The 26,743-nt window shown below is 38.8% G+C and overlaps 1 protein-coding gene across 1 annotated transcript in view; it reads right to left on the minus strand.

The window, feature by feature from the left end:
• Positions 1–533: 533 nt before the first annotated feature.
• The window catches only part of CA8 (carbonic anhydrase 8), a 49,942-nt gene continuing 23,732 nt past the window's right edge, over positions 534–26,743 (minus strand). Inside the window, exons 4-9 of the mRNA XM_080581281.1 lie at positions 24,905–25,000; positions 22,438–22,500; positions 21,016–21,064; positions 18,105–18,217; positions 12,861–13,033; positions 534–1,181 (exon numbers count right to left, since the gene is read on the minus strand). Coding sequence (XP_080437407.1) covers positions 12,899–13,033; positions 18,105–18,217; positions 21,016–21,064; positions 22,438–22,500; positions 24,905–25,000 — 456 coding nt within the window. The 3' untranslated portion in view covers positions 534–1,181; positions 12,861–12,898. The remainder of the gene's footprint in view (positions 1,182–12,860; positions 13,034–18,104; positions 18,218–21,015; positions 21,065–22,437; positions 22,501–24,904; positions 25,001–26,743) is intronic.

Raw genomic sequence — 26,743 nt, forward strand, 5'->3', positions numbered from 1 at the left:
CTGACTTTGTGATTGATGACTCACCAATCTGCTCCAAGGGAGTAAACTCCGCTTTGTGATCCTCTGTTTTCATCTCCATTGTGCCCTGCCTGCAGCTTGCCATCTGCGCTCAGGCATTCTTCCACTCACGTAGGTCTCACCATAAGCCTGCCCTCATTGTGCTAGCAAAATGGACCACGCTGATAGCCATGGTGATCAAAGCTACCTTCCACCACTTTATTGTCTTTCGGCTACCTGTTCTGCAGGAATCAGAAGCTACGAGCTTGATTAACTGGCTTAGGCTGAGTTTACCTCTTGGGCTCTGTCAGAGCTCTGTCTGTGCCATGTGTGGCCCAGCGTGGCAACCCCCATGCTGTGCAGCAAGCTCAGGACATGCAGAGCAGGTCCCCAGACCACCATCCTCAGCAATGTGCAGAAACAAATGGAACTGTCATAACTCACGGGAGAACAAAGGCTGATAATTTTCTGCCCGAATTGAACATTTCTTTGCAAAATTCCATGACTCACCAAATAGAAAATAATCCAGACGGTTCTGTTTTGTTACACTGGTTATTTTCCTTATTTTAAATTTGTTCTTTATTCGAATAAGGTTCCTAATATTGCAAATGCCATTCAGCTTTATTCAGATAAACCATGTTAAGTGCATAGGTTTGGCAGAGAAGTGTTCATTTCTGCCCAAAAATTAATTCAGAGTTTGTATAATGCTCTCTGTGAACAACCAATGTTTTTCTAACTTTACAGAATGCACCTCCCCTCTACAGAAAAGATGGTTACTGACAGCACAAGAAATGCTACAAAATAAAATTAAATGTAACATTCAAAACAATAATGAGCACTTCTACATATATTAACATTCATACCAAGCTTAAAATTAGTTCTGTTTGGATCACAGACCACTATTGAATGCTATGGCAAAGAAACTATATAAGCAATGATAATTACCATTTTAAAATAGTTAACAGTGTGAATTGGAAGATTTAATGTGTTTTCTTCTTTTAATGTACTGCCCCATTCCCAGAATTTCACTGGACCGTGTGGACAGACCAACTGTCACAGCTGTCTATCAAGGCTGAATTAGATGAAGACAAACAATACAGGCTTTGTGGTTCAACTGAAGCTGCAGCCTCAAAAGTTTCCATTTCTCATCCAAGGGCACTGTGGGAGCATTGTCTTCCCCCTCTCTGAAAAGAGAATGGAACAATTATGTTACTGAAATTCCTCTGCAGTGGGTCTGAAAGACTGTTTATGTCCAGCCAGGGAGACAGGGAAAACTAAAAGCAGGGGTTTCATGACAGCAGGTGGGGGTAGTTTCAGGGTATATACTTCATGGACATAATGGTCCTGATTCTTCTCTTTCAGGGTAAAGCCAGTGGTGGAAGATTTAATAGCAAGGGAGGAAATGGCAGTAAAAATGCAAAGTTAAATGCAGCAGTAAACTTGAAACAAAGCTTTACAATTGGCTTTCTGAATCAATCAGGTAATTGATTCTAATGTGGAGAGTACAGCTGTAAAGTAGAAAGGAAAATATACTATCACCCAGAATTTGTTACCATCTATGGGGACCTACCAAGTAGAGTGCTAAGCACACAGCCCTCATGGGAGTCAGATGGGCTCAAGAGATAAAGCAAAGGCCCGATTTAACCCTCCTAATAGCAGTAATATTCTTACTTGTTAGCAGTAGAGATAAATTAATACTTGGTTTCATGCAAACACGTATTCATGTGCTGCAGCCTAACAACAGCCTAACCTTAGGAAATCAGCTACTCACATAGCCCCCGTTCAGAAGTGGTAGGTATGAGTGACAAATCATTTCATTCTGTTGTACTAACAATCTCATTTTTCCTGAGGTTATTTTAGGGCTCAGTATGTATACACATGAAATCTATAAATGCTTGGGTGCAAATGATCACCTGGGGCTACAACTGCTTGCAGGAACAGTCAACACATCTCTAGAGTTCCCACTCCTTTCCTTAAGGAGAAAGGGACTGTAGAGGCTGTCAGTCTCCTACAGTACTGTCAAGGATTCGGTGTCTACACACAGGACAAACTGTGCAATGATGTCTGTACACTCCCTAGTTACACAACACACCCCCAAATCATGCAGTTTGGCAGCAGGATCATTTGATGGTCAACCTGAAGAACTTTCTGATGGCTACTGTCTAAGGGAGTCTGTAAGCCCTTCTCAGAGCAGCTGGTTTTAGACATACTTCATGCAGTGGCACAGGGGACTCCCAGTTCTTCCTGAGGCTTGGTATAAAGGTACAACATGGGGGGGAAAAAATGTATACTACTATAGCAAGTTATTCTCAGTCTCTGGAAAAACTCTTGGCATATTTTCCAGTGGGCTACTGATATGATGGTGCAGGGACCAACCCCTTCCTGAAAAGAAAGGTTTCTCTTGTGTGGACAGAAGATACTGGACCAAGGTATTAGACTGAAAAATCAAAGTAACCTCAGAAGTTCAACGAGCTCAGAAGAAACCAAAAACTTTGTATTCTTAAGGTTCCGTGTAGGCAAACTAATGCTTTGACAAAGTGACGTTTTCTCAATCTCAATTAGTGCTAAACTAATTAACAAAACTGTTTTATACACTGCACTGAGTAGTATATCTCTTCTTTCTTGGAGAATCCCTAGTGTGATGTAAGGGTGATTGAGTATCTAATTACTCCTTAATTGAATGCACACTTCGTACATTTTTTACTAGTTCAAGCTTAATGCTTTTGGTCCAAAAATCAAAGTCAGTGAAATTAAGTTGAACTGGGATTTGGGCAGCTATTGTATTAATGGATTACTTTTGGAAAGGAGCCTAATTATGAGCCAGCTCGAAGATTTCAGTTGTGGCTGTACGGAAATACTTTGTATTGTCTGACAAAAAACTAATTGTATATATTGGTGGTGGTGTTATTCCTGTTTACCCATTATTGGCATTTAAGACTGATTTTTCTACCATGCTAAATTAATAGCACTGTTCCACAATATATATAACCAAGTAACATACTATTCAGACTAATATTTTATGCATATATTAAGGTACTTGTTTCTCTTACTCTTCTGAAGAGTTTTGGTTGAGCTAAAATTGTACAAATGTATATTATAATCAAAAAATTGCCTAGATGACTTGCTTGTTTATGCTTATATTTCTGTCTCTTAAACCTCCTTTGCTTGGGTCAAGTCCTACATATAGAGCCCCACTGCTTCTGGAGGAGTCCTTTACAGGTCAGACAACCATCTTCAAAGAAAAGCTTTTTTTCAGAATCAGTGCCATCAAGTGTAAATATCTGAGAAATTAAATAGGATGGCCACAATACTATGCCTTTCCATCAGACAGGGAGGAAGCAAGATACCCCTCTGCAGCCGCCTTAGGCTTATAGTTAACCACTATACAAGATCAAAACCTTTTTTCTGCTACATAAAAATAGTCAATCTCCTTTCTGGAGAGCTTTTCTCCCTCTTTTGTCTTAGCATATTCCTTACCATTACTGTCTCACTCAATGTTTCTATTTTTTTTTTCTTGTTAGAAGCATCTTGCCTCCTCCTCAACACCAAGTTAAACTAAAAAGTTTGTTAAGAGTTAAAAACCTTCAGAGGACATGAGTAGCAAGATCACTTTAACACTGACTACACACTGCCATCATTCTATACCTTCCTAAAAGCAGCACCTGAAAATATGGTGAGGCATGGATTCAAAGTGTCCCACTACCTTATGAATCCTCATTTCTTGCAACTCTTCGTAATTCATTCCATGAAAGGATCACAGTTTATAGAATGTACATTTAGCTGTGTGGGCATTTAACAATATCTAGCTAACTAAAGTGTACCTTTGTTTCTCTTGAGTTCTGGACCTGCATAAAAAGGTGTTAAAATTACAGAAAGTTCTGCTTTGTAGGATTGCTCTGTCACAAAATTTGGTCTTAGTCATAAAATACAGCTAACAACAATCACTGCTGGTATTCTCTTCCTTGAATGAGAATTATCAGTTGCAGAAATATTTTCAGTAACCCAAATAACTTGATCAGTTTTATTTGATATTTATTTTCAAAACATTGCTGTCTGCTTAGCAAGAATTTGTATGCCTACTCATTGTAGTGTTTTCGTCCATATGAAAGAATTAGAATTACAATTTCCAATAAGAATAAAGATCTGTGAATCCCTGGATTCTTGGTTCCAATGGAGTAATAATGTTCTTGCTAAAACTCCTTGTGTGATTTCACTGAGGCAAAACAGAGCACGCTGCCACTTCCTAACATGCTGTACAACCATGTAGAAGAAGGAATGCGTCTTGTGGGCTTTCTTCTCTGTTTCTGTAGTCAGACGCATTTGAGAGCTGTTACATTACTAGATATTACATATAATAATCTAGAGTCTCTATACTTTAAAAATCAGGTGTAGTTCAATTAGAGATGATTTAAGCTTCTGACCATTTTGCCTCAATGTTGATCTGCAGCATTTTCCCCATAAGTGAGTAAAACGTGGCAGAGTTCCACCTAGCTTTCATGCTGAAATTGCCAATAAACACGCTGTGAGAAAGTTTTTTTATGACAGGTGCTCCTCGCTAAGTTTTCAGTTTCCAAGCAGTAGTGTACAAACCATACATGAGTTATGCTAAGCAGCTGGAAATTGTACTCTGATTATTTTTTTTCATAAAAAGGCTGATGATAGCAGTGCATTGGGGAACATGTGGTGTTGAACGTGTGGTGTTGATAGAGAGGCACACACCAAGAAATTTGGGAGCTTTTATTAATATGAAGTATCTTATCTGAAGCACATAGCAGGGGGTTGATTCCTAGGCTACCCTCTGATTTTGTTTAGCTTTCAAAAGGAAGCACAATATTTTTTTTTAAGAGATTTCAACTGTTTCCTGTTCCTCCAATACTTTGGTTTTTCTAAAAAGAGATTTGTAAATGATTAAGCAAGGACAATTCCAATATGGTACTCACTCTGGAAACAGCTACAACTCAAAATTATTTTCTTCCTCATTTATGGCTTGATCGCTTCTTGTACTGATCCTCTGGCCTGGATACAGCAAAAATTTCTACTACAGTAATGACCAATCTATGACTCTTGAGTTGCCTGTGGCTACTGAATCCTTAAATTGTGTCTCCTGTTTCAGAGTTATGCCATACAATCAACAAAAGTGTTTTGCTGCTCACTAATTTGAATTCTTGGCAGTGGGAAAACAAGTTAGACTGACATTACAGGGTTAATCTGCAATGTCAATGCACACCCCTTTTCCTTCTGTTGCAACAAAGTAGTGGGAAGCAACCTGAAAAGGTTGCTTTCAGCCATTCCTGAAGCTCTCCATCCCCTAAACTCTCCAAAGCTTTTGGTAGTATGCTTCCAGTAGCTCTCCAGTTATGATGTGTGGCTCACAAGCCAAAGGTGTTTGGCTCTCTATCCTGTAGTCACTCAAACGTAAGCACACTCTCAAGTACTCTGAAGTGGCAGCAGTGTGCTGGGCACCATACATAAGCTCTCAAAAACGGAAGAACAATAGTTGGTTGTGTTGATAGCATGATGCTGTATGTCTTTCAAAGACTGAAACTTAACAATTAAACCAATTCTCTTTCATGAACAAAACTTGAACTCATGGAGACAAATAGTGACTGATGAAAAATCACTTGATGAAAAGCAGCATAACTATTCACATTTCATCACAATGATCTAGGAAATCATTGTTTTTATTTCTAAAGAGCTAGTGTTGATAACCTCTGTTTTTTGTTTTTGTTTTGTTTTGTTTTTAATACCAGGAAAAGGCAAAGAATGGCCATAGTAGCATAATGATGCATGGCTGCTGAAAGCTCACTCCAGATCTGGATCAACACAACAGGAAACCATAAAACTCCTCAGTGTTGGAACTTCCTCGGAGCAACTTGTTTGTGAACTTTAGGAACCACAAAAGCTATTAGTAACTGAGAGCAATGACACAGCCATTGGTAATGTGAACCTCCTTTCAAATGTGAAGTTCACTGAGATCTACCTAGGCAAAGAAATGCAGACTATAGCATCATGCCACTCAACCCTGTTTCTCAAAGGCAAGGCACAGCTCCACAGCTCACTCTGTATCTAAATATCCTTTCATATACTGTATTCTACTGCTACCGTACAATGCGCAATGCCACGAAGAGGGGAACATACCACTACCTGTTTAGCGATAGCTCATTCCCACTGGCAATGCTGATCCCTTGTTCAGTTCCCTGTAGAAAGGGCAGCATAGTTTTGCTGCCACAAGCTCAGCTCAGTAGCTTCAAAAGCGAGCAATTTGCACTCACAAAACACACCAGATACAGTCACCATGTAGTCCTCCCTCCTCTGCTTATGCTGTGAACCTAATGCTGTGCCAATTTCTGCTTGTTTGGTCGTACCTCACAACATCATGCAGACAGTCTCTGTGGTATTAGCCATGCAGTCTCTTTTATTCCCTCATGATATCATGCAATCTCTGCAGTATCAAGCATGCAGCCACTGTTCCTCCCACCCTAAATTACCCCTTCCTGTTCTTCAGGCCTAGCACAAACTTGGTGTTTTAATGACAACATTTATATCTTTTTCCTCTACTTTTGAAATGTACAACTAGGAAACAGGAACTAGGAAAACACAGAATAGTCTTTAATCCAAGGTCATTGCTGCTAACATAATTTACATGACGTTGGATAAGCTTGTAGCTACTGACAATCTGAGGGCTACTAAAGATGCATGTATATGTATGAATGTGTACATGCATTTGTGTACATAAAAACATGCTTTTTCAGGAGTTTCTGAATCAGTCACAAAAATGTTCAGGAGAACTGGAGTAATGTAGATAGGTAGCTGGAATACAATTCATAAATACAAAATAAAAGAAGTTTCTTTTATATTTATTCTTCATACCTACAAAATAAAAGAAGCTGTGTCTGAGATGTGCACTTTCAAGACAGCACATTGGAGATCAAATTATTTAGCTTACTAGTTATGCTCAGTGAAAAATAAATTAAAGCTTATCATTTTCAAGAGAAAATATTATTTCAATATTGTGTTAGTGAGTTATTTTTTAGAACCAGGTCTTACTGCCTTCTATTAAAAGAATCTCCTTGATTTCAATGACTTCGATACTAGGCATTTATCTGATCTCCCCTTCGTAAATGGGAGCAATGACATTTAACTATAATAAGAATGGAATCATGCTTATGCAGCCTGATTGTAAAGGAATGTGGACATGTAAGCATGCCACACTGAATTCAGTATCGCTGTCGATTCAAGCTGATATGCATAGAATGGTTTGGGTTGGAAGGGACCTTAAAGATCATCTAATTCCAACCCCCCTGCCATGGGCAGGGACACCTTCCACTAGACCAGGTTGCTCCAAGCCCCATCCAGCCTGGCCTTGAACACCTCCAGGGATGGGGCATCCACAGCTTCTCTGGGCAACCTGTGCCAGTGCCTCACCACCCACATAATATTTTTTTCCTAACTTCTAATCTAAATCTATCCTCTTATAGTTTAAAGACGTTACTCCTTGTCCTATCACTACACTCCGTGACAGAGTCCCTCCCCAGCTTTCCAGTAGGCCCACTTTAGGTCACTATAAGGTCTCCCCAGAGCCTTCTCTTCTCCAGGCTGAACAACCCCAACTCCTTCAGCCTGTCTTCATAGGAGAAGATGTGCTCCAGCCCTCTGATCATCCTCATGGCCCTCCTCTGGACTCATTCTAATAAGTTCGTGTCCTTGTGCTGGGGGTCCCAGAGCTGAATGCGGCACTCCAGGTGGGGTCTCACAAGAGCAGAATAGAGGGGGAGAATCACCTCCCTCACCCTTCTTTTGATGCAGTATGGTTGGCTTTATGGGCCGCAAGCACACATTGCCAGCTCAATGTTGAGCTTCTTGTCAAGCAACATCCCCAGGTCCTTCTCCTGAGAGCTGCTCTCAATCCATTTTCCACCCAGCCTGTATTTGTGCTTGGGATTGCTGCAGCCCAGATTCAGGACCTTGCACTTGGCCTTGTTGAACCTCATGAGGTTTGCACAGGCCCACCTCATCCAGATCCCTCTGGATGGCATTCCTTCCCACCAGTGTGACGACTGCACCACCCAGCTTGGTTTCATCAGCAAACTTGCTGAGGGTGCACTCAATCCCACTGTCCATGTCACCAACAAAGATGTTAACCAGTGTTGGTCCCAATACCAACCCCTGAGGAACACCGCTCATTACTGATCTCCACCTGGACATTAAGCCATTGACCACAACTCTTTGAGTGCAACCATCCAGCCAATTCCTTATCCACTGAGTGGCCCATCCATAGAATCCACGTTTCTCCAATTTAGAGACAAGGATATAATGTGGGACAGTGTCAAATGCTTTGCACAAGCATACAGGTAGATGGCGCCAGTTGATGATGCTGTTTTCAATGAAGAATACACTACTGAAAAAGATACATTAGATAATGTGACAAGCCCCAGAATATAACAGAGTTTGGGAATACTGATTATTCTCACAAAAACTAGTAACACTGAGGGATCATAACACTATCCCTCCTCTCTTTCCTTTCAGAAAACGATCTAGGGGTCCTGCTAGACAAGAAGTTGAACATGAGCCAACAATGCACCCATGCAACAGCCTCCTGGGCTGCACTAGGAAGTACATTGCCAGCAGTTCAAGGGAGGTGATCCTTCACGTCTGCTCCTCACAGGTGAGATGTCTGGAGTGCTGGATTTAGTTCTGGGTTCCCCACTTCAAGAGAAACATGGACATACTGGAAAGAGTCCAGCAACAGACCACAAAAAATAATTAAGAGAAATACAGAAAATCTCATTCAAGCTTTTCTTACTGTAAGGGCACTCAAACAAAGAAACAGCTTGCCCAGAGGTGTTGTGGAGTCTTCATCTTTAGAATTATTCAAAACCCAATTGGGCATTGCCCTGAACAACCCACTGTAGTTGACACTGCTTTGAGCCAGTGGTTGGACTAACACATCTCCAGAGGCCCCTTCCAACCACAATTATTCTGTGATTCTACTGTTCTTCAGTCTAAAATTAAATTCAATTTTTTTACCTTCTATATCTGAAAGCAAATCTGCACTGAGCTTTCCATCCAAATTCCCTGTCACCTGACTAGCTCTATCACTAGTCTAGTGATAGACCAAAATAGGTTATAAACAATAATAAAAAAAGTTTTATTTCTATGGAAATGTGAAAACTTCAGCAATTGCAGAAAAAAATGGATGTAAAGGTTGTTCTGTAAACAATATATTTCAAAAAAAATCCACAGAACAGATCCGAGAGGTTCACTAACCCCAGGCTATAGGATAGAGATGCATTTTTAGTGGAAAAACAGAGCCAAAAGAGGTCAACTAAGCAGCAAAAACTTATCCTAAAACCAACCAGGTTAAAAGGAGCAGTGGAGCTACAAAGTTCTACCTACTGTGTCCTCCTTAATATCTCTGTTTCATCCTAGACAAACTTTGCTCCAGAATTGGAGGGGGCTATTTTGAGATCTGTTCTCTCTTACGATAAAGGAACAGTCAAAAAAATAATAATTTCTTTACCTGATTACACAATATGATATATGTTCGTGTCATCTGTGCCTTCAATTCAACAAGCTACCACAAATTGCATCAAAGATCAACATATGCCATTTGATCATAAGCCACAAAAGGCTCAGTTCTGTCAAGGTTTCAATCAAGGCTGAAAAGCAGATGCTCCAAAGATTTATGAGCATGGCATGCATAAAGCCTGCATTCTGATTCAGTCAAAACTAATTAGACCTTTTACACAACCTCTCTCTATGCCTGTGTATACACTACTTATAAAGGAACATTTGTCTCCTTTCCTTGACAGAGTGATGTGGCCACAGAAAACTAATGTTTCTCAAGGTTCTTCGAGTGCTTGCACTACACTGGCTTGAAATGAAAGAGAAAATATTGAAAGCTCTACAGACAGGAATTCCAACAGCCTTGGCAGAGGGGCATCATGTCAGAAAAGAAGTCCACCTGTATGTTTGTAACTGTAATATTCAAGACATACCAGACCTTTAAAATAAAAGGTAGTCTTCTCTTTGAAAGCAAGCAATACTTCCTCTTAGATCATTACGTAGATCCAACTCTGCAAACTATTACTTCCCCATCTGCTACTGAGTCTTCATAACCCATGTTAGAAGCCCCAGCTAAAAGACCATTATTCATTCCTAGGAAGGAGGGGAGGTATCTATTCTGAGGATGTCTGAGGTATGTGTGGGGAGCTACTGTTCTTCAACACCTTCCACCTGGAGAGAACAGTTTGAGAAAACCACAACAAAATAGGTAAGATTGTTTATTTCCTTTTCTGAGGAGAAAAGTGCAGAAGAGAGGTGATCAAGGCCACACCATTTCCTTTTAGACTTCATATATCTAATTCCCAGCTCCCCAGAGACAAACTCAATAGCAGGAATGTCTTGTGAGCCTTCAATTGGCTATTTAGTAGTATTTAATACTACTATTTGGACTGATGCACCCAAAACTAAAAGGAAGATCTTTTCAGATTCTACTGAAGGAAGACCTTCAAACAGGTGTGTAGAGCCAAGTTGCCATTTTTTCTGTGGGCTACACAATGCTCAGAGTCACAGTTCTTTCTCAGTACTTAAGAGTCTATAATTAGCACAACCCAACAGTGAACACTGGCATTTCACATTAAAAATTCCATCATTTGGGAATTAAAACTGCAGATTATTTTGTGAAGCATGGCCAAGATAAATCTTGTTATTTATAACAATTCTTCAAAAGTATCGACAAATGTAATAAAATTTCAAACATGAAAGCAAAAGGAAAATTTTCACATTTCAGTTTCAGCACTGTAAAGGGAAGCTCTTTCATGCTTAAAATTCAAAGTCAGAGTGTCAAGTAATTTCACTGTTAGAGACCTGAATTACCTGCACTGGCCTGAGGGCATTATTCATTCTCTGGGAAAAATCGTACTTTAATATCGCTATGATTTTCCCAAGTAATTTTAATGCAGAAGCCTGGATGAATTTGAATCATCCATTTCAAGATTAAAGTGATGACATTCCGTGACTGCAGAGAACTATGTAATTAAGAATTGGGCTTCAGGATGTGCCCAAATTCAAATATAGGAATGAGAAAACAATAAAAGGATGAATGAGAAAACAATATTAATAAAAGGACTAGTATTTTGCTTTCTTTACTTAACTTCTGGGATGCTAACATTAAATAGAGTTATAAAATACAAATAAACACATTAAAAATATTTAGATGCATATGTTATATTGAATGCTTACACTATATCAAAAGAACATTAAATTGTTGGCCACTGTCCTAGACCACTTAATAATTTGTCAAGTGTGGGAGGAAAGATAATCTTCCCACTAGGTTTTAACAGATCCGTTTTTGGAAGCACTGAATTATTAATTTCTTTTAGGCGTTATCTACTGCCTGATCATTTGTTAACTTTATATGAAGTTGAGTGTGGGACCCAGAGCATAGTCTGAAGAAGTTTAACCCCACAACAGAGCCTGAAGTGAAACAGGCAGTTCCAGCACTGACCTAGATAGTGCGTGAGTTTAATGTACAAATAAATGTCTGTACCCTACAGTGTATATCAAAAACCTTTCAGCAGCATGCTTCCAGGTGAAACTCTGGAAGAATTGCTTCTATTATAAGCATATGGCTTTGAAGAAATGTGCAGATAGAAAAACCGATGCCTTTATATAATAGATTCTACCAGTAAAACAGGGTACCCTATGGTTTTTGTTATTTTTTTTTTAAGTTTATTTTAGAATAGGAGATGGACATTTCTATAACGCTAAAAAGTAGTAGGACTTATTAAAGAAAGAAAGAAAGAAAAAATTTTTAAACATTTTCCAGATTAGCTTTCATACTATTGGTATCAAGGTGGGGCCACTTTATTACAAAAACAACCATAAATGTTGGTGTCTGACTCATTATCAAAGTAACTAGCTGTCTTGATAGCAAATTTTCTTTAACTCTAAGAATCTCATTACCAGGGTTTTCATTATAGTAAAGCATTGATTACCTAAGTGTAATGAGCTTTAGGAGTAACAGTTGAGTACTAAGGGAATTTATGTTGTAATTGATAGAAGCTAGGGGAATATTACAGGGGCGGTTTTAATAACTCATGTGTGGATAATGTAAGTTCACATGTGTATTAGCTCTTCTGTACCGAACCCAAAGTCATCCTTGCTCTGTGAGCCAATGAAAGAAAAAAGCATCACTGAGGACAAGAAGCAGCAGCTACATAGAGGAATGAAGTAACATGAAAAATCAGCCATGACAGAAGTTACTTAACTATCTCGTCTTGTATCTGCACTGATTTTGCCCAAGATTCATTGTTTGGTTGGGAAAGTACAGCATTCTAAAACAGGAAAAAGGGATTAAAAAAAAAAAAAAAAAAAAGGGCCTCCAGAACTAGTAACTAGTACTTTGTCTAAGAGAACACTAGATCACAAGATTCACCAGTGACTGGTCTTCTAAAAACAGTAAGAAATCAGTGTCCTTCAGAACTGGGGAAATCTATCACATAACCCTAGGTATAATGTGCTCTTGCTCGTTGCAGTAGGGGAAATTTAAAGCTACAAGAAGTAACTGTGAACTAACTTTGCCACGACTGCCTACTAAGTCAATAGAAAGATTTTAATTCACTAAATCACATACTAGATTCCAGCCAGTAAAGAACCCAATTATTCCAATTATTAGCATTTCAGAAAGGTAAACCAACGTGTTATACCATAGGATAAAATAGGACTGTAGTGTAAAAATTTATAATTGTGAAAATATATCGTAATATGAGATGAAATTAACTCATTTTTTTTCCTTCGGCGATATCTTCCCTATGAAAATTATTTCAAAGTTTTGATTTTTCCACTAAGCTTTTACTTACCTAAATAAAAATTGATTTTTGTTGGTTTTCCTCTTCTGCTACTGAAATGCAGCCCTGATGACTCTGTCGCTAAGTGGCTGAGTTGGTCTGAAGTTATCTCCTAGGATTCCATCAGAGCCCTCTAAAAGTTCTGCACCTTTAACATGTGTCCTCAGTCTACGAAATTCCTCTATCTGAAAGGCAGAAAAACAGACATGAAGAAGCTGAGATACATTCTTCGTTATGGAACTAATGATTGAAATCAGCCTTTCCTGCCACTTCTGCAGCTTTGAAACCTGGAGTGCTCAGATACCATATGCTAAGATCATTATATATATATATCAGCACTGTCAAAATAGAGAAAAATAAGAACTTTTATGCATGTCGTTTAGCAAACATATCCTTTTTGCTTTCATAATTTCTTTTGGGATCCATAATCTTTTTACCCACTGTAGATTACATCCCCACAAAATCAACCTCACAGTTGTGACATGAGAGTAATCATTATGGTCTTCCTCAAAGAAGTGCAGGAATAGCTCAGCCAACTGGAAATTGCTTTGTATTTCTTCCAGTGATTTATTTATTGTGTGAAATTGTTGCTTCATTTAAATTAATATTATTTGCTAAATCAGGAGAATTTTAAACAGGCTTTAAACTTTAGAGGAAGTCTCTGACATCTTATACATAACAGTATGTTTTTTTCAAATCAAAATGGAATATCACTTCAAAAGTTCTGTAGACATAGGTGCGAAATATATATTTAAAAATCAAATACAATCAAAAATCAATATAAAACATTTCAAATAGTCCAAAACAATGTATTTTTGGTGCACAGACTCACTTTAGATTTCACTCTAACCTGATGTAGGGGAAAATGTCACAGCTTCCATCTTCATCCCTCGTATAAGCATCAAGCTCTGTGTGACACAAGGCTAAGAAAACCAGTGCATCTCTCAGCAACATCATACCTTACTGTTCGACAGTGCTGTGTCTAGTCTTTTAAATATGTAGTTACAGCTACTACAAAAATTGTGTTTGTTTTTGCTTTGGCATATTGTCAAGCTACCTTAGCTGGATACAGCAAATGTACTTGAAGGCTGACTCCCCTAGGCAGAGGCTCTGTATCTGCATCGACCCTGTTGTGTCTCACTATTCAGCTCAGCTGGAACTTGAAACTGAAACTATACAGAAAGCAAAATGGAGCCTGAAGTATTTAATCATTTTACCATCTAAGAGATTGCAGAGGATGAATTTCTCCATGAAAAACACCCTATGAAGGGTTAAAGGGAGAATGCAAGTGTGATTCCAGAATTACAGGAAATGAGGTACTAAACTAAGTAATGACATTTTTATTCTTATATTGCCTGCAGAGAATACTTTCTTTCTGCAACCTGGAAGACAATCGCCTTCATTGTTGTTTTCCACTCTAAAGCAGAAATGATACAGACTTATTTATTTGATTTAGAGGCTAGCTTTGCTCTGCTGCTTTTTCCTCAAAAGCCAGCGTGCTTAGAAATGAATGTTGCTCTGCTTCTTGCAGCTGAGATATAAAGCAATAGTTTAGAGTGAAAAGATGAAAAACAGAAAGAACCGTAGAAGGTCCTCGAAAATGCTTTTAGAAGCAGATTCCTATTTTGGAAGATTTTTTTTTAAAATGTTTATCAAAAGCAAACTGAAAACAAACCCACTACAGGCTTCAGAACTGAAAAAGTCTTCAGGAGTCAAATGCTGTTAAATCACTATATGAGTATTGTACCATCTTTCACCATCACTAAACTGAATCAACTCTGGGAAGTCTGAAATAATTGTAGTTTTGGAAGGGGCAGAGGCATTTTACAGGAATGTGTCTTTTGTTTGATCTTTTGAGAGTGAGAGACTTCAAACAAACACAGATGAAGGATAGGGAAGAGCAGACTGCAAACCTGGCATTTGTGAGTTACCTGCTACTACAACTACAAATGCTCTGCCCAAGTCTCTACAGTGAAATCTTTCTCCAGGAGGTATTCCTCACAAAGCAGCTTCCAGTTTCTTCAGTCAGAAAAAACTGATCGGATCCCCACGTCTGTTCTTCAGGGAAGTCAGGAATTGCAGCCCCACTCTGGGGGGGTAATTGCTTCTGAGCCCACCAGTCTCCTTGCTCAATCTTTCATATCATGGTTCAGACCCCAATGACAGAGACTTGGTGACATATTTGGTGGCCTGCTTCAGTTTTGAGAAGTGGTTTTGTCAGAAAAGGACACTAGCTGTGCTGATGCTACTTTTCATATTAAATTTCCATGTGAAAAGGCAGTATGTGTGCCCTATTCATACTGCTTCATCTAATATGGAACCATTTACTAGTTCCTCTTCGCCATCTCATGCCAACCCCTCACATGTCAATGCTGTAAAGTACACCCTGTAGAGGAAATAGATACTCTAGAGGCACACAGATAAACATCCTTGAATATTCACACATTTCTTAACAGAAATAGCCATCTACACCCAGTCATCCCTAAGTATGACCCAGTACTTTTCACACTGAAATTCAGAAGCAAAGTGAAAGAGTAACTCCACAATGTTAACATTCACACTTCTACTGAGTGAAAATAAAGTTAGCTTATATTTTGTAGAATTTTGCAAGAATGTTTTTGCCACTTCCCAGTAGTCAGATTCTGAATACCGCTTTATTCTGTTTTATTTAAATATTTGCTGAGGAGTAGGATGCACAAAATAAAGAATATCTGCAAGTTTTCTATATGAACATTTATTTTACGTGAGAAACAGAAGTATTACCTTCTACTTGAGAATTTCACATGCCTTCATCACACCTTCCAAGAAAACAGACCTGTCTCCCAGTGAATAAAATACCATGAACTTCACAGATTGTTTTATTTCACAGACTACTACACAAATTTTGCACAACTCCCACTCCAGTTCTAAATGCTAGTTACTATTTCTGCCCTTTAGGACTTGACTTTGAATGAAATAGACAAAAGGACTAGAGATCTCGCCATTCAATACAAAAACAGTTAACTCTGACAATGAGTACAGCAGAACAACAGCTCCTCGTTTCACCATTGTGTAAAACCCCTATTCTGACTGGCTTAGACAATGCACTTGTTCTGGGCTTCAGTGAATAAAAAGCACATTATTCACAAATGTCCTATTAAAAGTATATATATAGTGGAGAGAAGCACAAGCAAGTCTTTTTCAATTTTCTTCCTGCTATTTGCTGGCCTAATAGGAGAGATTTTTCTATTTTCTTGCATTGTATTCCAGCAGTGTACATCATGGGTAAGGGGTCTTACAAAAGTAGTCAAAGCAGTTCTTTCTGTGCTGTATATTTTATGTAATTTATGTATATTTTAATGTAAGATAAGTGAGGATGATAAAAACACAAAAGGAGGGCAGGAATGTGCAAAAAGAGTACTTCAGGATGCAGCTTTTCAGACAAGATTTGATGTCCTTCCCACGGAAGTCAGTAATAAAACTCCAGGAACCAGGTTTGCCCAAGCTCTTCATGTATTGTGGATCATCTTGGCATGAATCTACTCCAATCTCTCTCTGTTCCAGAGACACATCTCAGCTACACCCAATGTCAGTGGCAGGGTGAAGTCTTGTCACCTAAGCCTTTCCATGACTTGTGAGCCCTTCATCACTGCGATGCTCTCGTTGGACTGAGTTTATACCAACCAAGGCAATGCAGCAACAAAGACCATTTACCCTTCAGCTACAGCAGGCCTTGGTAATGCATCCCTCTCTTTTCCCCCGACACTATTTATATATGGGAGGCTCTCTGTTAAAGAAAGGTAAGCTCAGTAATCAAAGCAAGAAGGCAATACTGAATCACGGGTTGTTACACCACTGCATAGTATTTCTTTTCTGGAGATTTATCCCCTTCATACCACATTCCAGCATTTTGTTTTCTTGTGGTAAATGAGCACAAACATTAATTAAAGTTGCATTTTTCTGCATAATTCCTCCCTCATTCACCCCCCACATCATCTCCCAGAAAATGCATGGCTTGAACTATACCCTCCTCTGTCCACTGACTGGATTATAAAAGAATAGAGAATACAGAGGATGTAACTAACATGAACTAAAATGTTTTATACAAGGTCTCAGCCTTACAGCTATTATCTCTACACTTTTGATTAAGTCCTCTTATTTATCCGTACCATATCTGAGCAATTAGCTGCCACGTTATAAAATGCATTGTTTTTAAAAGTTATTCTGAATTTAATAGTGCCAACAGAGTTCTGTTTAAATTCACTCAGTAGTAAGCAGCCATAAGACTTATCCTTTCGTAAATAAATAAATAACAGATCAGTGATTGATAAAATACATTTAATTTGCAGCTAACATACAAATAAGCTTATTGGGAACTATCACTTTTATCCTATGATTAGAACTAGAATTCACTCTTCACATGAAAAAAAAAAACACTGTCGATTTAAAATGGTAATTTGTTAAAATATTCTGCTGGGATTACTAGCAAAATTTTAGATTATTAAAGCTGAAATAATATGAATTTATCGCCTTTTATGCTTTTTTTCCTTCTGTTTGCACATCCTTCAGAGCAGAAAATAAAAATTAATGCACTCAGCTTCAGGGATTTTAGATAGTTTCACTTAAATATACCTACATTTCTCCAGGTCAGTCTCATAGACTGCAGGAGAATAATCATTGGAAGTTTTCATTGTTTTATTGGGATTACTTGTTGACAAGCTTGAAATTTCTTATATAGAAATACTTATACGACTGTTTGATATTACAAAGAAATATACTTAAAAATATTGTGAAATCAACTTTAAACAGGTAGTTTCCATTTGTTATTTATTATAAAATAGAACTAAAAAACGGCAAGGTAAGTTAAATATAGTTGAATGCAATATAGCTAGCTTGTACAATGTTAACATTTTTCATTCTCTGGGACGCAGTATCTCCCTGAGCTTTTTTGTTCCTTTAACATCAAAAAGCAGTGATATTTGAAAGCTTACAATTACAAAGAATTGAATTTCTTTTGCCCGTTGACTTCTTTCTTTTTCTTTCACTTAAATAAAGAACTATTTTAAACGCAGATTATAAATGATAACAAGGTTTTTCATCTCTGACCTTTGCGTTGCCATCAGTGACTCAAAAGGCTTAACCTTTACTTGAAAAGCCATGTACTGATCTAATGGGATCTTCATGGAGAACAAATATAATGCCCTGATATATATATTTGCACGCTATAACCTTTAGCTCATAACCATATTCCAAGGTCACTTTAAGCACAGCTGTTACCTGCACTTGGGACACAGTCAAAGGATAGCGAAATAATATCCAGGTGACACCTTCACTGCAGGGTGGAATGGTGAGGGAGCCCTCATACACCCAGTAGTCACGCAGTAGAGGATCTGAAATTAAAAGAAATGTGGAATTTTAATGACACTAAGGAAGAGGATTGTGTCTTTTAATTATGACAACATGATAGCCACGGGCTTGCTTGTATGATGAAGTTAGTGCGCAGTAAGGTAAGGTGTGAATTTAAAACCTGCCAAGCACTGTCCACCACTTTCTCACGTGACCGCACATGAGCACACAGCCATTACATAACGGTAACTTCTCCCTGTAGATGAGTATTTTAAAGATGAAAATGCCACTTTATAGACATGGCAAGTACCATGAGCACAACTCCTTAAACTAACAAAGCAAATAAACCATATCTTGGGAAAGAGCCTCCAGGTTTCCCAACTCCACATTCTCTGCAGCAACTGTTGTTTGACCTGCTCTCCTTTGGGCCTCGCTCCACATTTGAAAAAGGAATGGAGGAATTGGATTTCTTCTCAACACTCTGGTCGTGCAGAATCTCAAACCCACTATTGCATGGAGCTTGAAGTTCACTGCTGGATTAAAATATCAATCCCTTATCCCTAGGACAAGCAGAAAACATTAGGGGCAAGAGACATCCCATTTTGAAGGTAGAGGGGATGTGTAAAATTGTGACTTAATTCTACATTTAGGATATGTCTCAAAGATGAATTTACTTAATTAAAACAAAAAAAAAGTCAAAACAGCCCAAACCAAACTTTTCAGTTCATAATTCTGGTGACATGTTTTTTGAGATGCATTAGTGCCTGCTAGCTTTGGAAAGTGAGCTGGACTCCACAGGAGAAAACTCGATCTTTATTTAAGAGACTACTTTGTTGTCTCTCATGAAAACATACAACAGTTTGTCCCAGAAGAGTTTTAATTTTACATACAACAAAATTTATTTTAATTATTTCAATTTTTATTGCCCAGACATTCCAGTCACACCGCACTTAAGTCAAACTACACAGGGCTGTCCTTTTCTGCCATAGGCCATAGTCATAAATGACTTCCTGACTCAGCTAAAGTAGAATAAACTGCTTGATTGTAAAAGAGGGGAAAAGAAACAAACCTAGAGAGCAATTGGAGACAAAGGGTAGTTAATTGTGACATGGAGAGCCAGGGGAAGGTTGTGACTAGCTTGACAAGGACAGGATGGGAGGATGGAAACTGGAATAAATTTGCTTGGTTGACCTAACCTGTTACTGCCACTTCACTACTAGCTAGGAGGAATGTCAGTAGAATTAAATCTTGCTAATGAAGCCTGTGATTGTCAGTGAATGCATTTTGGTTTGCTGATATCATTTTCATTCTCAGTTACGGAATTACATAGCAAATCCATTGCAAGAAAGTTGCATTGTCAAGCACTCAAACTTAAGAACTGCAAGAATTAATTCAGCCCATCCTGTGCATGCATTATGACACTGTCTCATTACATGATCACATATGAATTTTCTAGAGAAGCCTTCATCATTTACTTGCAAAGATGGATGATTCTATCTTGAAAAGCAGCGGCTAATATTTGGCTTTCTCAGCATAATATATGGTCCTAGGTCTTCTTTTTCCCATGCTGTTCAAATCCTGCTTCCTAGAAGGACTAATTTTCTTGATTTTTCGTTTCTAATGCACTCATTTCTTCAGTGTCTGAGTGCTTCACATATGTAAGTTTATCCTTTCAGCACCCAGGTGTGGTGAGAAAGGACAGACTACTCCCAATTTTTAAAGCTGGGGAACTGACACAAAGAGAGTTTAAGGTCAAATGCATCTATTCATTTGAAGTGTTCAATATGAGATGCTTAGAACCTGATTTCTCAGAGTAGTTAACTTTCTATAGCACTTAATGCAGTCAGAGCACTGCTCCCATTGACTTCAGTTGCAGGTGTAAGCACTCAGCACTTCTGCAAATCAGACCCCATGATCTCAAGTCGGCCACCTAGAAAATGAGGAACACATAGTTAGAGATCATTTATGAAAAATTTGGCTTATGTGACTTGATCAGCATCAGGAACTGTGAGGCAGGGGTCCTGTAAAAATAAATTCTGGTAAAATATGTTTTATCATGCATGTATGTGAATGGACACAGGCAGCCAGCCTTAATTCCTGCAATTCCTAAATGCTGAGCACTTGACTTTGCAACCTAAACAATATTCTTTTTATATAATAAAAATAGTTTAATATAGACCAGGGTTATTTGGAAAATTAGTTTAAATATCTTGCTACTATGGCATGAAATTTAGCTCAAAAGATTCCTTGCAGAAATATTTGTTTTGTAGAAATGCATTTTTTTTTAAAGTCACATTTTTTTCAAGACAAGGTAGAGTAACTGGTTTTTTCTTATTGTTACCCTTGGCTATATGAATTTGCATTTGCCTCCCACTGACACTACCCCCTGTATCCTATACAACTGCAATTGCATTATGGCATTGTCTTTTGTTGCTGACAAAACACTAACTTGGTAAGTGGGCAACCTTACATTTTCTGAAGTTATAACAAGCCTCTATTTAAGGAAATCATCTTCATATTTCATGCAGAAGTAGAGAAAGGATTACACATCGCTCTCCCTCTGGGTGGGATAACAAATCATCAACAAATCTAGCCACAATGTTGCCAGCAGGGCATGGACTACAATATCACATTCCACTTGCGTGATGGAAGTGTGAATTTATCCCAAGTTCAAAAGGGACTTCTTCCCTACTCCTATTAGCACCATTAGGTGGAAAATGCATTATCACCTGATGGCATACACTCTCAGGTTTGCAGTTAGACTATTCTTTAGATCCAGATTGTTTCAGCCTCTTCAATTAGCTAGTAATCCACCAATACAAAAGTAAGTAAAGGCACCTACCTGGCAATAAAGAGTTGGGATTAAAACAGGGTATAGTTTTGGACTTTCCCTGAAAAAATGAATACAAATCAATCTCATCTCTAGTTTCTTGTTAAAATGATGATGAATGGTAATGTAAAACACTGTGTGTTTGCTAACATTAAACCTTGAATTTCTGTGCAAAGCAACCACATTAACATTCCCCAATTAATCATCACTGTGTTTGTCCTTGCAACTACACAAACAGTTGTGGTTTTCATTGTTTGTTTGTTTGTTTTAATACATGTTTTACTTCTAAGATTATCTCAGCAATTTGTTAACTTTCTGCCTCTAGTTCTTCTGCTTCCTCCAGACCCCAGCCTTAAAATTCTTTCTCTACATGGAATTCAGGGGTTCCATACAAAAAGAGTTTAAAAAACAAGGGACAAAGTGAGCTTTTCCTTGACTGATCTAGAAAACACTAAATACTGGATTCACCTATTTAAGGCAAGAAAAGTTTATGTATGCAAAAAGTAAGTTTGATGCTGGCCCTCCAAAAGGCACTAGTATAACACGCTCTTAATGATGAAGCTTCCCACCACCTTCATCTACTTAGCTGTGTCTTCAGTAATGAAACTCTACAGTTCTGTACACTAATGTTTTCAAAGTCACCTTCAGAAACAATGAGTATGTAATCTTAAACATCATGACTGAAGCTTACCATCTATTATTTGCCTAAAAGAAGATTTTAAATTCTCTTTTAATAACAGCTTCTCATTTTTCTACATTTCAGCACCCACTGACGTGAATGGCTAATCTCTCCAGAACAATATAGAACTTCTCAATAATATATCTCAAAATGCTTCAAAATCAAGGTAAGTATGATTATTTCCATTTTACAGACAGAGGGATGGAAGCAGACTGCCCAAGGTAGTATAAGATAGAGTCAGCATCCTGGAGAGCACTCAGATCTCCTCAATCTAGCTATGTTTTTAATCTGTTCTTCAGCATCCCCACACATAACTCCCCTAACAAGGCAGCACTGTGTTTTTGCTGATTTTCCACTGCAAGTTAATACAGGTGTTTATTTTTTCCTCTACAAATTAAAACCAGAAAAGTTTGGAGATGCTGTTACTAGTGTTCACTAAGCATGCTGCAGTGCTTACAGTTACACTGACTCCATAATCACTGGAAAGGCAGTACTTGAAATCAGTTGCTAGTAAAAGAGATCAAACATTCTGGACATCAGACAAAGGAATTTAACCACACAGATTGTACATTATCTGAAAATACTGTAAAATACTGAGCTTTTGATACAGGCCACTGAACTATGGCTTTCACATGTGGTTTTACTACAAATAAGTCTGAAAACATTCTCTTGGCCTCGGGGTTTCATATCCATCTTTCACTCACTTACTTCATCTCTGGCCTGTGAAGGAAACATTTCTTCAGATGATGCCTTACCTTGTACTGGATGTCCTGAAGAATTTCAGTTACAGCCTTTAGGCCTACATGTTCTTTTCCTATCTGAAATACAACAGCAAAGATGAATTTCAGTGTTTTGCTATATCTGAAATTGTGAAACACAGAAGTCAACCAGAACAGTGAGTTCTGTACTCGTTTTTACTTAAGCTACCCAACCTTGTATTAACCAAATACACTGATACATGGCAACTCCAAACAATGAAATTACTATAAAGGCATCAGCCAAAATTAGACAAGGTCTGAATAACTTTAAAGCAGAGACAAAAACTGACAGAGCAAGAAAAAGAGTCACAGTTAAGACTGGTAAATTTTGACTAAGCCTGTTTTGCAGCATATACTGCATGTAAATTCAAAATCATGCAGCTCTGTGACATATAAATGCCAAGGATACAGTTTGTCCTTACCAGTTTTTGTCAGAAAAGTACACAGAAAGGAACGGAGTGAACAAACACGACAGACACTTTTTGAATTTGTTCCCACAGTGCTGCAAATCTGGCTCAACATGTCTCTAAGGCTCAGGGGAGTTTTTTTCCTGCCTGCAGAGTGCAGAATGGCAGATCCTCTCCCTCATGGTATCCCTGGGATTCTGCAGGCAAAAGCATGGCTCTCTGCAGCAGTGTCTTTACAGAATGTCTTTTAAGACTTTCAAAAGAAACCAGCTTCCATGAACATTGTTCACTCTGCACACTGATTTCAGCTGCTTCTGATCTAAATCACCCACCTAAAGACCCTAACTTTTACCTTCTAAGTAGCATTGGCAAAATAGAAAGACTCAGAATGGCCTTCCATTTGATTTCTTTGCCAACATGTACACGTATAATGTGAGGAATCAAGTGGGAATGAGAGAGAGCAGTAGAGCTGGATGCTGAAAAAATAGTTTGCTTTTGGATTATTATTTTTTGGAATAAAATGGAAAAGTAGTCACTAGAAGGAAATAATTGAACATCAGCAAAAGGTAGCTTTTATTTCCAGTAATTTAAAAGGGTTTTCTTTTGTTTCAGAACGGGATTTCAATTTAAAACCTTCAAAGTGCATCGAAGATATCAAAATAACTTCAAAAATGTAGGTTCTAAATTGTACCAAGGTCTGTCACTTAAGACAGTGAAAATATTCTCATTAACCTTTAAATGATGCATTTGAGAACTGTGGTGCAGAACTATTATATTTCCATGCCATCAGTGGGAAATGGTCACTGAATTTCCTCTCCTCATTCCTTTAATAAACAGCATAACTACTCTTCTTAGTCAATTTTAATTATATGAAGCCTTTCCTGGCTAATGAAAAAGCACTTTGGAATGCTTAAGTGAGAGAGAGACCAGAAATGGAAAATGTATCATTTAAGTTTCATATTTGTTTAAGAACTTATATATAACTTTCTAACTAACTCGAAGGTTACCTCTGCTAGAATTAGAAGGTGAGTTACACAAGCAATTATGACACAGCCCTCCAGGATACAAAACTGAGAGAATGAAAACTGTCTAACTTCCATTTTTAGCAGTTCTGTCTCAGTGTTGGAGCTGTAACCAATGTACCTTTAAATTCAAACAGAGGTAAAGCTCAAAGGCATTCATAAACTTGTTATGAAATATGACAAATTAATAATATCACTGTGAAAGAAAAACCATTTGATCCAGGCATGAATTCTGAATCTTTTCCTATAAACCCATTTAAATAAAACATTTTGCCACTTTTCATGAGGAGGATGAGCAAGTGGTGTTTGAGGAGTAAAACTGACAGTCTTCTTTATGCGATGCAGTCCCGAAAAACCTTCAGCGGCAATTAGATTATGGGCCTAACTTCCCAGCTTGCATTATGCCTTCTCCCCAGCCAGCTTTAAGCCTCCATGTCATAGGCTTCTCTGAAGATGTGCAGAAAGACTCAGTACAGTCTCGATCTGTTGTCTCTGAAGAAGTAATGGGATCCCACCTCACATTTCTGCTGTGTGTAAAAACACACTTGCCCCTGTGTTTAAAAAGGCACAGCTCTGCTACCGGGTTTTGGGTCAATGGGTTATTTAGTTGTTTTTTTTCCTCTTTCCTCCTCTCCTCTATATATTTCCCCAATCCCTGCACTGCAGCCCTGGCCAGGAATGAAGAAGAACACATCAGAGACAGCGAAGCACCTTGCCCTCCTGACAGTCCTCATTCTGTCGTCACAGGCATGGTGAGTGGATGTCTACTTACAGCCAGACGCACAGAGAAAAGATGGTTTGACTACATATCACCCCTTCTTGAACTAATATACATTAAATATACTACTTAAACAAGAGTTATTTATCAGCACATGCACAGGCGACATGACAGAGAAATGTCTGTTGAATAGAATACCAGCAGCCACACATTGTTTTATTTTATGAAATCATTAAAAATGAAAGAAAATGTAAAGGGACTGATCTTCCTCACACAAATGACAGTGCATGGTAACAACTGCAGCACAGAAAACCCACCTGTACAAACAAGGCAATAATAGCTATGCCGTGCTTCTTCCCCACTGCCTCATCGATGCTGCTGTACAGTGTGGAGTTCCAGTGCATTAGATGAAGCTAAAACAAAGCAGTGCAAATAGACCAATAGATAAATATGTTTTGTAATTAAAAATAAAACACACCAGAAATTAACTTCAATTAACAAAGCCTCCACGTTTGAGTGCATGCATGCATATGCATGCCTGTGGTTATGCATGTATATCTAAATGGATTTCCATTATAATCAGGAATCCCAAGAAGAAAAAAGAAAGTCAGCTGCAGAAAAAGCGATCTATAGCCAGTTACCAAATATCTGCAACAAAGGTGTGAATAACCACGGTAATGATGAGTTACATACTCCCTCACTTTGAACACTGAAATAACATCAGCTAATACAACCTGCCAGTGTTGCCTCTCATCCTGCCAGCTCCCTCCCAAGGTATGATTATGGACACAGGCTGTCCAGACATACATTGGAGTGGCCGACTGTATTATCTGAATGTCACTTGTCTCACACGTCACCTTCCAAGATGAGTCACTCACATCTCAGCAGTAAGAGCAGGTGAAGTGACTTCAAGAAAGGTTAAACAGAGAGAAAGCTGAGCAGAGAAGAATGGCTGGAGGATCACCTTTGGGGCAGCAGTGAAAGGGATGCTAAAGAGCAAAATGAGAGCCCTCAACTGCCTTCCACAAGGGAGCAGGGCCCGTAGGATTTAATGCATGAACACGTCAGGCAGCAGACACTGGATGGAAAACATCAAGTCTGTCCTGGTGAAGTGTCACAGCTGTCCATCTTGATTTGAGAAAAGCCCTTGAAGAAGGGAAGGGAAGGGAAGGGAAGGGAAGGGAAGGGAAGGGAAGGGAAGGGAAGGGAAGGGAAGGGAAGGGAAGGGAAGGGAAGGGAAGGGAAGGGAAGGGAAGGGAAGGGAAGGGAAGGGAAGGGAAGGGAAGGGAAGGGAAGGGAAGGGAAGGGAAGGGAAGGGAAGGGAAGGGAAGGGAAGGGAAGGGAAGGGAAGGGAAGGGAAGGGAAGGGAAGGGAAGGGAAGGGAAGGGAAGGGAAGGGAAGGGAAGGGAAGGGAAGGGAAGGGAAGGGAAGGGAAGGGAAGGGAAGGGAAGGGAAGGGAAGGGAAGGGAAGGGAAGGGAAGGGAAGGGAAGGGAAGGGAAGGGAAGGGAAGGGAAGGGAAGGGAAGGGAAGGGAAGGGAAGGGAAGGGAAGGGAAGGGAAGGGAAGGGAAGGGAAGGGAAGGGAAGGGAAGGGAAGGGAAGGGAAGGGAAGGGAAGGGAAGGGAAGGGAAGGGGATGCCACCACCTACTGAGACGTAATATACATTTCATACATGAGTTTCTCCAGCACTGATGCGAAAATGTAATCTCTGTGGCTGAGTCTGGTAACACTGCAGAGCTTCAACACCCTAAGCACCGATGCTTTCAAGTTTATCTGCCAACAACTTTTGCACATTCCAAATAGATAAAACAGCTTAAAAAAAAACTCTTAAATTTAATTCCTGTTGTAAAATTAAGTGACTGAAATTTTGCTCAGACATGTCTAAAGTTAAAATATCACTGTCTTAACTAATATTGTTTCCACCTTCAGACAAACTGGTCTGTAAAACAGGTAACGTTTTCTGGTTTTGTGCTTCAATTTGGCCCAGTAACAGACCCTATGAAATGCTTCTGGCAAGCAGGAGTTTACCAAGGGACCTCAGCATTTCAGAAGATCTGCTCCACTCCCCTTATTTCATCTCTGAGGATAATTTTATGTGCTACTCTTGATGCTTGTCATCTTATAAACCTTTGTCAATGTAAAATTTTAAATGAACA

The sequence above is a fragment of the Anser brachyrhynchus genome, assembly GCF_964034855.1.
Source record: "Anser brachyrhynchus genome assembly, chromosome: 2".
In the NCBI taxonomy this organism is placed as follows: Eukaryota; Metazoa; Chordata; class Aves; order Anseriformes; family Anatidae; genus Anser; species Anser brachyrhynchus.